Source organism: Archocentrus centrarchus, chromosome 14 (genome assembly GCF_007364275.1).
Source record: "Archocentrus centrarchus isolate MPI-CPG fArcCen1 chromosome 14, fArcCen1, whole genome shotgun sequence".
Lineage (NCBI taxonomy): Eukaryota > Metazoa > Chordata > Actinopteri > Cichliformes > Cichlidae > Archocentrus > Archocentrus centrarchus.
This window is the reverse complement of record NC_044359.1, coordinates 27,121,662-27,135,229: the sequence shown is the minus strand read 5'-3', so window position 1 is coordinate 27,135,229 and position 13,568 is coordinate 27,121,662. Positions and strand designations below refer to the sequence as shown.

The window sequence follows — 13,568 nt, the reverse complement described above, 5'->3', positions numbered from 1 at the left end:
TGAGCTGTCAGAAAAGTTAGGGTCCCCTTATTTATGCTCTCTGGCTTTGTGTAGGTGAAAGCATGAACATGACAGAGAAGGAAAAAAATAATGTGCAGGTGGAGCCATGTGGTGACACAGCTGTCTCCATGGCATCAGGTGGAAGGACCATCAAGCTGTAAACAACTGAAAGACGAAACAAAAACAAACCAAAAACAGAAAATGTGGGTTTGATTTGCTGATTCTCACCAAAACATGAAGCACCTCCATTTACTGTATCATAGTTCACATCTAGTTTTCCCTGCCATTCCTACTAATCTGTACCATTTCAAGGTAGTAACACTGTAAATAAACAAGTCAATTTCTATGTTTTTATGATTTCATATAAGAGAGGGCCTGTTTAACTATTAGAAAAATATCCTGGTCAAACTCAGGATATTATGCTTATAACAATTTTGTGAAGTCCCCCCGTTACAGGACGATCTCATCTCTGTTGCTGTGTTTTGAATGTACAGTTAATTTTATATTCACATTTCTAAAAGCTAAAATATCCCTGACTGACTGTGCACTCTGGGTCTTTTAGATGATTTTCCCCTCCAAAAAAATATCATTAAATAGAGTCATGTTAACTAGAGGACCAGTGAAGGGGCCGGTTCAGATTTCCAGGAGAGTAAACAGTTTCTTTCAAACACTTTCAAATAACATTCAGTGTAGAATATTATAAGTGAGGCAACAGTAGTGAAGAATGTCTGATTTTATGGGTTTTTATAACTGAACTTGAACAAAGATGATTGGGGATGTGACATTTTAGGCTACTTGAGCTAAAAAAGCTGTGATTATTGTAAAAATAAATGATTTTGAATTCATACAATTGCTTTCTATAGTAGAGGGGGTTTAATAGCATGAGACAAGCATTTAGAAATAAGTAATGGCCAATTTTTATACAAAAGACGCTCCATTTACTCCCCTTTATCTTGTGTATAGAGAAATCCAGCAGATGATTCCTGCTGAGGCCTGTGCATTATTATAACAACCACAACAAAAACAAACTGAGCACAGAAGACTTATTTCAAAATAATTTATTTGCATATAATTGGAATGAAGACAGGTTGATACATCTGTGATGGCACCAGTCAGTTTCCATATAGAAACATTCAGTCTATACAGAAACCACTCTTTCAAACCTGGGCAATATGGATAAATATATTAGTAAATAAATATATTAGTGACATGTCACTATATTGAAATGTTCTATTATATATAAAATACAACACTATTTCATTTCTGTTTCTGTTGTTCGCTTTTTGTACACAAAGTATCCAAAATATACTGACACATCCCTTAAAGTTCTGGAGGGACTTTTTTTTTTTTTTTTTTTAACTCTATTAGAAAAGGACGTTTCAGCTCATTATTCTTGCAAAACATAAAAAAAAAACCAAAGAAAAAAACAAACAAACACATAAACAACACAAAGAGAAAGATCTTGAACAGGATGAAATCACACTACATATTGTGTGGCATTAATAAATGCTATTTTTCATGTGTATCATGGTTCCGGGCTTCGCTTTCCATTAATACTATAAAGTTTTATGTTGGTTTTTTTTTTGTTTTTTTTTGTTCTTTTTGTTCTTTTTCTATAAAATCTGCTTAATGAAAGTGCTGCTTGTCATTCAGTCATTTCCATCTCAGTCTCTGAGACTGTTTGGACAGAAAAAGAAAACCCTGATGCTGTAGCTAGAGGACGCTGAGCTGACACATTCAAAGTGAGGTATTAGTATGAAGGACTGGAGGCGAAAGGTTCCAAAAATAATTTCCACTTCAATTCTAGCATGTCCCCTCTTGTTGGAGAGAGCACACGGTAAGATTCAAAGGATGGGTGGGAGCAGGGGGAGAAGAAAAAAAAAAACGGCACAACATATTAAAAGTTCACTGTGTTCAAGAAGTTGCCTCTTTGGTTAGACAGGTAAGAGCTTAGAGTGTTCCTGTTTAAATGAATAAGGCACCTGTAAGGGTTTAGTAAGTGCTACTGGTTACACTGCAATATCCACGCTTTCTCTGCTCTAGCTGCAGTCTGACTGCAGATAAAATCCTTTCACATTTTCACTGAGCCTTAAGAGGAATTCCATGCCAAAACAGAATTCCCATTCCTCTGATCTCAGATTTTCTAGTCTGGCACCGCATGAAGAAGTCTGGGGTTAATTTAGGAAAGAAGCATGCCAACTTTTATCTGTGTGTGTGTGTAGGTGGTTAGAATAGGCTTTATGTGAAAGATGGGTGCATCCGCTGTAATGTCACCCGGCCATAACAGAGACGTGCAGGTTTAAGGCACTTCCACACGGACCTTGTCCATCTTTTAAATACAGACCAAGTTCACTGTTAAGATTTAAAAGTTCATTCTATTGATTGCCATCATCAAAGATTTTAAAAACTGTTTAGCAGAATGCAGACGTCTTATCATTCAAGGTGGCACTTTTTTCAAGTGTCTTAAGCTTAAAAGCACAGACTGGCAGTGTACATTTAACAGAGCAAAGGATGATTTTTTTTTTTTTTTTACCACTTTGGGCAGCATTACTGTAACAAAAATGAATTCTTCCTATTTTATTTTTCCAGTGTCTGATTGCTCCTGAGACACTCCTCAGGCTCTGCACATGGGAAAAGCATACAAAGCACACTGGTGCTCCTTAAGCTGATGTTTGGGACCGTTAGGTGTATCTAGCATGGCTTTACTCCAGTTACACTATTACCTAGTTATTAAGGTGTTTTTTGTTTTTTTCCCTAGAGCTTTAGATGCTGGAAGATAAGGAGAGCGTATGAGCTCTTTGTGATGAGTTAAAGTAGCAGAGGACCGTCCCTCAGGTGAGGCCCGTTCACTTTGCACTGATGGGGGTGGGGGGGTTAACAGCACTGAGGTCAAACATGTGAAGTAACTACTGGCAAGAGAAATGACAAAACCAAGACAATAGCTTGTAATGACGATAATATAATTCAGTCAAATTTTGACAGATGAGGAAAAAAAATGAAAATGATCCAAAACACTAACAAAACAGCTGCCATATTTGTAATAATGAAAACAAAGGCCCATGCCATGGCTCAGCAACCTCAGTGAATGCTCATTTGCTTGAGGGGCTGAGCATCAACCTTTCCTCTCTGTACGGACAGGTCAGACTGCCGAGAGTTTTTGTTGAGTTTGTGGGAGCTACATGGTTGTGACATAAAAAGGAAAAAAAATAAAATAAAATCACTACAGCAGTACCTTTAAGGACCTCCTGTTTGAGGCGCGTTAAGAAATCTGAGCTGAGGTAGGCTGGAGAGAAAAGCATCTCTCAGCTGAGACTGGACTCAGCGAAGGAAGGCGGAGACGGGAAAATGAAGTACCTCTAAGATGAATCACGTTACTCTGTGAGAGAGGGGGTGCTGCAGACAGAGTCTCACTTCACAAGGGCTCAACACCCTCAGCAAGGATCATTCGATAGCTGTCACTAAGGAGCATGGGAACTTGTGATAGCATGAGTATTCTTCCTACGAGGTGATGAGGAGGAACACACAGAAGAAGAATTCTCCTCCTTTTGTGCTGTATGAATCGTTTCCTCATCTTCATATGTTCCTTTTAGGATATTTTGACATTAAATATTATAGAGGGTTCAGAATGACTCTAAAATTTTACTTAATTTCACTTTCAATAGTAACGATCACTTGATCGTGTGAGGTCGGTATCAGCTGGGGAATCATCTTAATGAAGGCACTGCTGGTAGAAATCTGTGGAAGACATGAGAGCCAATGAGAGGCCTGTCCAGTTTGGCTCCTGTGTAGCAGTGTGATAATGGGGATGCAACAAGTTCTCACACTCCAGACTCCTCTTCTGATCCTGCGGACACAAAAACAGCTCAAGTTACAATCAGACTACGATGATAAACAAAGACTGCAAAACAATATTGTTACTATAAATGGCTTTACTTTGAGACCAGACAGGTAATGATGGCATTATTGACAAAGAAGTGACACCCACCCTGATTGTGTTGTAATGATTGGCAGTATAAACAAATGTCTGTGTTGCACTCAGCAGCAGGCCCCTGATGGAACCTGCAGGGTGGTCTGTCCATAGAGGTCCCAGGCCCCAGGAGCTGAGGCTCTGAGTGGGCCTGCTGCACCCGTTTTTGCCACACAACATGGGCGCCGGCACAGCAAGGCCAGTCCTCCAGCCCACCAGAGTCCAGAATGAGGGGCACGGGGAGCAAGGCAGGGTGCAGCTCAGGAGGAGAGCAGCAGAAGCCTGAGCCCTGACCGTAGTGAATGTGGATGCTACGGTCGTCCTGCAGATCCAGACTCTGGTGGAAGCGAACGGAGGGGCCATCGAGCACACATCCTCCCACTCTCCCGAGAGAAGCGGGAGGGTGTCCGTGTCCCTGGCGGCAGCAGTGGGGATGGAGCTGTAAGGGGATTGGGGACATAAGCACAGGAGGTCCCGTAGGGCTGCCGGGGTCATGGTCCCGACACTCTGACCCTGGGCTAGGCCGATCGGTGGAGTTTGGCTTGGGGCAGTGACAGGGGCTGTGCTTAGGAAGGGACACAGGTGAGTCTTTGTCCAGGACAGGGGCAGCGGGTGCAGCTGTGGCAGCAGCGGCCCCCTGCTCCTCATCTGAGCCTCTGCTCGCACCCTGGCTATGCTCCCCCTCTTCATAGTGGTGGTGTCTGTGGCGGTGGTAGTGGATGTGGCTAAATACAGTCTGTGGCTGTTCTTCAGGGCAGCCCGCTTTATTCACCACAGAATCCAGAGACCTGGGCCGGGCTTGGGCACCAGCCTCCAGGCTGTTCCTGCGAGGTGCATGCCCAGGACCTGCTCCGCAATAAACAAACGGATCATAGTCACTACTCAGAGAGCTACGAAAGGTGGACCAGCTGCCATAAACTCCCTGCAGGGACACGTCAGTACAGTTGAGAACTGAGTCACTGGAAGAGCCGTGGCATGGCCCTGAGCTGGAGTCACTCGCTGGCCCGTCAGCCAAGTATCCACTGCGCTCCGTGCGGTAGCTCCCACCCGAGCAGCTTCCTTCGTCCTGACGGCTGTGGGCGGGTGCTCCACGGGTCTGTGGAGTGAGTGAGACTGTGTGGTGCAGTCTTGAGCTGGATGCGCTGCGCTGGGCTGAACAAGATGAGCGATAGTTGTAGCAGGACCGACGGGGGGTGTAGTGGTGGGTGGAGGTCCTGCAGTTACCTCCCATCCTGTGGGGCCTCCCAGGACCTTCTGTGGGAAGGTGGTACCCACAGGCTGAGCCCAGCGGCCTGCTGGCGAGGAAATGTAGCGTCTGAGTGTCCATGGGAGAAGAGGTACTATAGGGGCCAAGATTGGGATAAGGTCCAGAGGGTCCACGAGGATAGAGGGGCCTCACAGGAAAGGGGATAGCATGCTGCTGAAAGGGGTGGTTGCGTGGACTGCTGTAAGGCTGAGAATGCAAGAAGCCCTGGCTTTGCTCTAGGCTCTGCTGGAGTCTGTTCCTCTGGGACTGCCGCTCTGGCCCTGTGAACCAAAGCAGCAGGTTAAATAATTACTTTCAAAATAGCACTTATTAAGAGGCATTTTAAACTTAGGATATGTACAAAAAAAAAGCAAAAAAAAAAAAAAGCATGCCTTAGCTGTTGTCACTAAAATGTGTCTGTCTTACAGTATCAAAGGAAATCAAATTTGTTGCTGGAAACTGAAGTTTGAACAATCCTATTATGATGTAAAAAAATCCCCACACTATCCCTGCAGCACCTTCACCAAACAAACAATTAAAAACATGCTTGTCCTCACCCATGATGTTGTGCATACAGAGGGGGCAGGTGCGGTGCTGCAGCAGCCAGGGGTCAACACAGTCCTTATGGAACTCGTGAGCACAGGAGATGATCCTCAGAAGCTGGGATGAAAATGAGATAGAAGTCATTTTAAGAATATCAAACTAAAGAGACTTACATCTGCAGCTACAGTCTGCCCCTCACTCTCTTCTCTCACCTGCCCGTCCTGGAACTCCTCCAGGCAGATGGCGCAGACGGGGCTCGAATTGGAGCTGCTGGCTGAACCCCAGGCCGCACGGTGGCGCTGTGAGCCCGAGCAGCCCTGAGAGGTGTAGATTTTGATCTCCAGTCGACTAATAGCCCGCATGGTCTGCTGATGGACGGAGTCCTGCACAGATGAGGAGGAGAGTTATACATTCCTTTGAATCTAGTGGCCTTTCCTACCAACGCTGTTGCTCTCACTCACCAAGGTTCTGTTGGACTTGCACTTGTAGCGGAAAGCAAAGATGAGGATGATGGTGAGAACAGCCAGGACGATGGTGAGCAGGATACCAACATCATAATGTGGCTGAGAAGGGAAAAGAAGATGGAAAACGAGCTTACATTATACACTACTTAGATCCATCTCGTATATTAAAACAGACAAAAGTTGCCTCTTAACTAAGATGATTTAAATTTTCTTCCAGCCAGCGTGAGCATCAGTGCTTACCCATTTAGGCTCCATCTTGATCTCAATGACAACTTTGGCCTCCTCGTTCTTGTTGACCAAATCCATCAGCTCCTTAGCATTATTATCCTCCACCAGCACAACTGGACGGGGAAGGGAGTCTGTTTCTTGCAGCTGCGTTTGTGTGTTGCAAAAAGATGGTAGTAACCAAAGCAGGAGGAGAAAGAAACAGCAAACTGAATGTGAAATTTCAGCAAGCTTTTTTCTGTACTCATAACTGCAGCTTCAGCAGGGTTTGTACACTCACCTCAGTAGCAGCATTGGCATAATTTCTGACATCAAAGATCACCGCCTGAGCTCCTTTATCGAGCGCCATGCGAGCCTGAAGGGGACAGCACAGGGCAGACAGCAGTGTGTCAGTGGGAGTTCTTGAATCAGAGTATTGGCCAATAGGTGTAAGTTCAGTAGGCCAGTTATACAGCAGACTGTTCAGTGTCAGTGTCCTCAACCATCACTGGGTGGCAGTCATGTCATGAGCCTCAGGCCTCATAAGGTAGACAAAGTGAGCTCCACCTCACTCCAGAAGCCAGACACAGACTACAAGTGTGTTAATGATGAGAACAGAGGCAGTCCACTGCCTGATTACCTGCAGCTATATCTGTCTGTGTCATCATGGCCGAATGTGCTCCTGAAAACACCCACAAAGGAGGTTTATGTGCGTTTATATGGTTGTCTGTCTATAGACTGATTTTGTCTCAGCACCACAATCGTAATTAAAATTTTACTGGTGTGTTGAGCTGAGATGAAAATGAAGGCTGTCTTTGAAGACACTCGTGTTCCAACCCACGAGTGCTGTAATAAATCCAGAGAGCAAGATGATCTCTGAATATTCTTCCAGTTTGTCTGGAGAGTGAAGCATAATCTGAGTGGGCGAGAACAAAAGGGACAATTGCTGAATGAAAGGAAACAGGTGCAGTATCAGCTAAACGTGCAAATAAAGGGGATTTTGCTTCTCCTGTGCAGTCTCATCACTGCTCGATTTAACTGCGTGCTATTTACAGCTGGACAGGTAGCACACAATTAGGTTTCTGATCTTATTGACTAAGAAAAAAAACGTGTCAAAGAATTAGTGGATCACGGCTAAACTTAGTAGCTTATTAGTACTAGTAACATCTCTCTTAAAACTTGGCTAGTATTAGTCATTTAAGCCCCAATAAGCTGCTGGTCACCCCAGACACAACCTACAGCTGCAGCAGCTACACAGGTGCACTGAGTTGATGACTAGTGTATTTAAATGCCTAAATGGAACCTACTGTCTTCTTTTTCAACCCCATATTATTATATTTGGACTCTATATAACTTTGCATAATTCGCAGTTCAAAATAATCCTTACTTATCTTATACTGGGGCCTCAGTGTGGCCCTTACAAACAGAAGCTTTGAACACAGCCGCAGCTATGAGATGAGATTTGGTCATGTTTAATATGAGAATCTGTCAGTGCAACAGTATATAGAAGAAAAAACCCACACATAACAGGTCACCTGGTAACTGGTAGCTCCTCCCATTTCAGCTCTGTAATACCATGTTAAGTCTGATATTGAAATATTCATTATTAAGCAACATGGGTAACTCATTAGTGAACAGGTAACTCAACAATGGGACATATTACACTGAAATTTATGCAAGAAGGTAATATGAGGCCAAAGAATGACACCAGTTAGACAGTACTTAGACATGGTCCTAGTATTTTGGCAACAATAAGGCTGTCAGTACAATATTTGGATTAAAAAACTGGCACTGTGGCGACATTAGCAGGGTAATAACCCAGCAAACATGGCTGAAACCCTGATGTCATGTCCCTGGTAAAAACGATAAAAACTGAACCGTAGACAAACGTACGTCAACATTCAGATCAGATTAATGTTTGTGATAAACTTCAATCCCTATCACCCAGCTGAGCATAGACATTTTAAAGAAGCTAACAAAGGAGAAGCAGCTAAAGCTATCCAGAGCTCAGAGCGAGCCGCAAGCTAGCAGCCTCGGTATTAGCAAAGGATCAAAGCAGTTATGAGGGAAATTATGGAGAGGGCTAAAAATGAGAAACGGGTCTGTTATCTGTCATGAACATACTGGTGAAATGATGCAAGTACCTGATATTGTTATAAATCTGCTGCACCTGCTTTTGTTTGGTCAGGTAAAATGTGTGTGTGTATGTGTGTGTGTGTGTGTGTGTGTGGGGGGGGGGGGGGGGGGGGCAACTCATTTTCCATTATTTGTACCTCTTTTCTGTAGAAGAGCACTTTTGTTTAAGTGAGAGAAGATCCTGTAACGTATGCAGTTTGAGGAAAACTGTAAAAAATAATTTATTATTAAACTGATAATTTGGATTGAAGACAAGTGATAAATGGAGTGGCTCTCATAGAGCACTTTTTTACTCTACCTGAGCACTCAGAACATATCTTCATTCACCAAAGCACTTGATCTTAGTGCTTTCTATCTACTATTCACACTTCAGTGAATACATCAGAGAGCAACTTGGACTTCAATATCTTGCCCAAAGATACTTTAACGTACAGACTGGCGCAGCCAGGGATCGAACCACCAACCTTCCAATTACCAGGTGACCTGCACTGCCGCCTGAGCTACAGCCAGGAGCTCTTAGAAATAAAAGTATTATTAGCAAAAATCTGTACTGACAAATGAAACTTGGCAAAAAAGCAGAACTCAGAATCAGCCAAGAAAATTGCAATCGGCGGTTCTCTGGTTAAACCGTGTGTGTGCGCTGCCACGGCTACTGTGTGACCAGAGCTGGGTTTGTGTTAGACCATCCTGTGTGTCAGGCCTGCTCTGTGAGTATGCATTTCTGCGTTCCCTCTGAATTTTGCTTTTGTCATCTAATTGCTCCACTACAAAAGCCCACAAACGCTTTCGGCACCATCACCAAATAGCAGCTGTCTCATCAATGTCTCATCACACGCTCTTAAGTGTCTGGTATCTGCCAACGCTTAATGAGCACGAGTCATTAGTTTAAACGCCTAATGGCACGGGTCAGCCCCAGCACTAAACTGTGATTCCCAGCCTACTGCTCCCAGCCCAGAGCAGGAAGGAGCGCACACACACACACACACATGAAAATTAACAAAAGAAATTCAGGTAAAAACATCATTCACTTGATCCATTAATCAAGTTAATGAAGATAATAGTGCTGATCTCTTCTCAACACTTCAAAAAAGAGAAAGTCAGCACATGACATTTATATTGTATACACAAAATGCAAGACGTCTATCACTGCTCCACCTATTTCCTCATAGCAGTGGGTGCACCAAAGGCCCTGCCCGTATTTGTTTGTGTGCACACAGGAGTGTGACACAATCCCACAGAAAAAGTATTCATATAGAATTATACACGAGGAAAAGGTCAAGTGGCTTGCAGCTCTGGCGCAACTATCTTTGAACAGTAATTGTAGTACATACATCAGCCCTAAATGTGGTGCGGTCACACGGGGGGAGGCAAAAAAAAAAGAAAAAAAGCTGGATGTTTGACATGTGGGAATTTGCTTTACCTGGGCTTCTAATGTTCCCTACACCGCTGTGAGCCTTTATATCCTCTAACCGTGGTGATAAATGCAGGGACAACTGCTCTTGTGGTCCAACACACACACACACACAGACTAACTGTGGCCAGTTAGGGAATATATCATAATATACTCTACAAATGACTGCTGCTGCGGTCTTATTCTATCTCAGTATTAGTAGTAGTGGTACCACAGTGTGGTCGCAAAACCGCAAGCTACTGCTGAGCTACAGATCCAGAAGCAGCCTGAGAGATCTCATTACATGATTAATAGGAGATAATTTTAAACTTAAACGGTGCAACGAAATAAAAAAAAACGCTCGTCTGACTCCAACAAGACAGCTAAAAGGACGAGCAACGCGAGGGTTTCACCATCTCCAGGTTTGTTAGGGTCGGAACTGAAACAGACATGGCTGCGGTTAGGTAAACACCCATCCTCGTGAGGTGCAACTTGACACATGTGATTATACACTATTTGGCATGTGAGCAGTAACAGTTGGAGCGCGGAAAATGACTGCGGTTTGCACAGTTAAGCGGCAGGGACGTCATTGCTGAAAAAACTAACAAACAGCGCTCACGACCACACAATAGTCTGCTTCCCATTTTAACGCTGATGGGTTTTTGGCTTTGCTGTGTCTTGGTGAGAGTAATTACTTCAGATGAGACGCCGCTGAGGAGTGGCAGCAGGTAATGTGGGCCTTCCTGTCACAAACACAAAGACACCCGAGGGCACAGAGCCAGAGAGAGGCACTGAGGTCATGCAGGTAGGCTTTCAACCCTCGCGACACATAACTTAGGGTCTTATCAGGGCTGTCTCTGATACATGTTCAGCTTCAGTGACAAACCACAACTTTAAGTGTAATCTTGTTATTGAGCTCGTCTGCAGCTCCTTTAGTCACAGCTGACATCTTCAAAGCATGAAAAGCACAGATTAATGACTTAAACGCTGGCTCTGATGTTGCCATGATTTATTGTTTCCATATATATAAAACACAGAGTCATAGTAAAGAGAAAGTAGACCCTCTGTCAACAGGTAAATCTAACCTCAGATGAACTACAAAACATAACATATTATGTCATGTGGTTATTTATCAAACAAAAATGAATCCAAAATGCTGAAGCAGTGTGTGAAAAACTAAGTACATCCTCACTGCTTCCATGGGAATTCAGAGGGTAAGTAGCAGCCAGGTGCTGCTAATCAAATGCAGTTGATTAACCGACCAAAAGCAGAAGTTTGCTTTCCTGAAGCATTCAGGGGTGTGTTAACACAACGCCAAGGAGAAAATGATCTTAGAGAAGCGACTGTTGCTGCCCATCAATCTGGGAAGAGTTACAAGGCCATTTCCAAACAATTTGAAGTCCATAAATCTACAGTTGGAAGGATTATTCCCCAAGTGGAAAACATTTGACAGTTGTCAGTCTTCCCAGAGTGGATGTCCCATAAAGTCACCAGACCGTGCAACACTTCGAAAAGCAAAAAAAACCAAAAAAAAACCCAAGAGCTCCATCTCAGACTCTGCAGGCCTCAGTCAGCATGTTAAATGTTAAAGTTCATGACAGAACAATTAGAAAGAGACTGAACCAGTATGGCACGTTTGAAAAGGCTGAAAAAGGAAAGAATCGAGGACCCTGAGAGAGCCGCGCATAAACGAGTCTCAATGAACTGAAGCAGCGTCGTATCGGTCTCACACAACACTCTGAGAGACTGATGAAGCCATATGCAAAACCAACAGACAACCTAATGTAAACAGTAAAGCTTCAGACTACAGCGTACAAGTCTTCCACGGTGAGTGTAATTTTTTTGTGGTATAAGAAAATGTACTTTAAAATTCCTTGCAAATGTTGGTATTCAGTACTTCACACTGCAACCCCTGTGTGTACTGAATACCACACAGGGGAGTCAGCAAGGCCAATATTGGCCTTGCTGACTGATACCGGACACTGACACTGGTGACTGTTTTGTCACATCAATTCTGTGATTGGCACCTTCGTATTTATCAACTTCACTTTTTTTTGTTTTTTATACACCACAATCTACAGATTATTCCCTTCATTTTTCTGAAACCTGCTCAACACTAATCTAAACCGTACCCACTGATAAATAACCACTTTATCCATTATCCATGTGTCTAAACAAAAACATGTTTAAAAGATGCTTTAATGCTGTAACATAACACGCCGGGACAGGAAAAAGTGACTCACACCAACAAACCGATCCAAAAATCTGTGCACGTCCCGCCTTACTACGAGCAGCACGTAGCTGACCGCGGTATTAACCGCAGCTTATTGTGCGTAAACATCAGCTGGAGCCAGCGATCTTCCCCCTCCAGCAGTGGGTGGCCTTCTGTTTGTTTACATCCCAGATGAAGCACGCCGTCTGCGAGCTCGGCCCGGCATCGCAGCGTGTTTTCAATGGGGCAGAAACAAACTACGCTCTTCTGATGTCCGTACTCCGCGCAGGGGACGGGCTGAGGATTTTTTCCGTCGCCTGACATGATCTCTGTGCTTGTAAACGTCTCGGTGTTTGTCCTGAGTGTAATGCGGTGTGGATGACACAGTCATGCAAGGCCTATCCAGCAGACAAACCCTGTTCATCTGCAGCCATGTGTCAGCGTAATGGAGAGAAATTGGAGAGGGCACTATTTAGACATATACTCAGGCTTGCCATGGAGAAACATCTGCTGTATTAGTTGAATGTCTTTGATTAAATGCAGTGTGAGCTTTATAACATTTGACTTTTGTATTCAGAGTTTGGCTTATTTCTTTTTTTCAAGATATCCAGACGTTATGGTTGTACTGAAAATCTAATGTACTGTCAGGAAACTGCTGATGCTGAACTCCCTTTGCTGTTTCGCTCAAACTTTATAACCTTTATGACTTTATAACTTTGGAATAATGTGTGGGGGAATAAGGAGTGAAAGTGAAAGAGGTAAAGGAAAAAAAGAGAGATAGACTGGAAAGGATGGCGAGGAAGGAGGCGAGCTGTGGTGCTGCTGCATTAAAGTGTCTAATGACAGAGTACAGAGCTCCGGGCCTACAGGTCTGAGGCCGACTCTCTGCTCTGTCATTTCTCCTGACTGGCTCGGCACACTGGAACCATTACTGAGGCACCAGGACACGCCGCATGGCTAAATGAGGAGCAGACGGGAGCGGGGGCTCCTGATGATAGAGGGGGCAAAGTGGCATGGAAAACAGGTGCAGTCTGCGGTGGAATTATTATAGGTACAGTGTTTAAATTGACATCTAAATCAAAATAGTCCCAAAACCTTCGTCTGCTGCTCAAAAGGACCGAAAGTGGACCTATTACGGTTTTTGTTACTTCCGCCAAGGAGGTCATGTTTTTGGTAGCTTTGCGTGTGTCATTCTGTCTGTAAACACAAAAGCTTGAGAACACAATGAATTGTGATGAAACTGTAGGGGTGTAGAGTGGGGTCATGTTGCCAATCCATTAAAATTTGGCTTTTACAATCACCAAGGTCTTCAAGGTCAACTTAATGCCCTCTCACCTCTTCAAGGTCAAATAAGGTCAAAATATGGCAAAATGTTCAAATAATGAGTCAGTTTTTTCTGCTTTTGG

General features: G+C 43.8%; 1 protein-coding gene across 1 annotated transcript in view; it reads right to left on the bottom strand.

Annotated features, from left to right (window-relative positions):
• Nucleotides 1–1,072: 1,072 nt before the first annotated feature.
• rnf43 (ring finger protein 43) overlaps nt 1,073–13,568 on the bottom strand; it is an 85,342-nt gene continuing 72,846 nt past the window's right edge. Inside the window, exons 3-9 of the mRNA XM_030747339.1 lie at nt 6,726–6,800; nt 6,461–6,592; nt 6,218–6,319; nt 5,969–6,139; nt 5,771–5,873; nt 3,986–5,494; nt 1,073–3,844 (exon numbers count right to left, since the gene is read on the bottom strand). Coding sequence (XP_030603199.1) covers nt 3,819–3,844; nt 3,986–5,494; nt 5,771–5,873; nt 5,969–6,139; nt 6,218–6,319; nt 6,461–6,592; nt 6,726–6,800 — 2,118 coding nt within the window. The 3' untranslated portion in view covers nt 1,073–3,818. The remainder of the gene's footprint in view (nt 3,845–3,985; nt 5,495–5,770; nt 5,874–5,968; nt 6,140–6,217; nt 6,320–6,460; nt 6,593–6,725; nt 6,801–13,568) is intronic.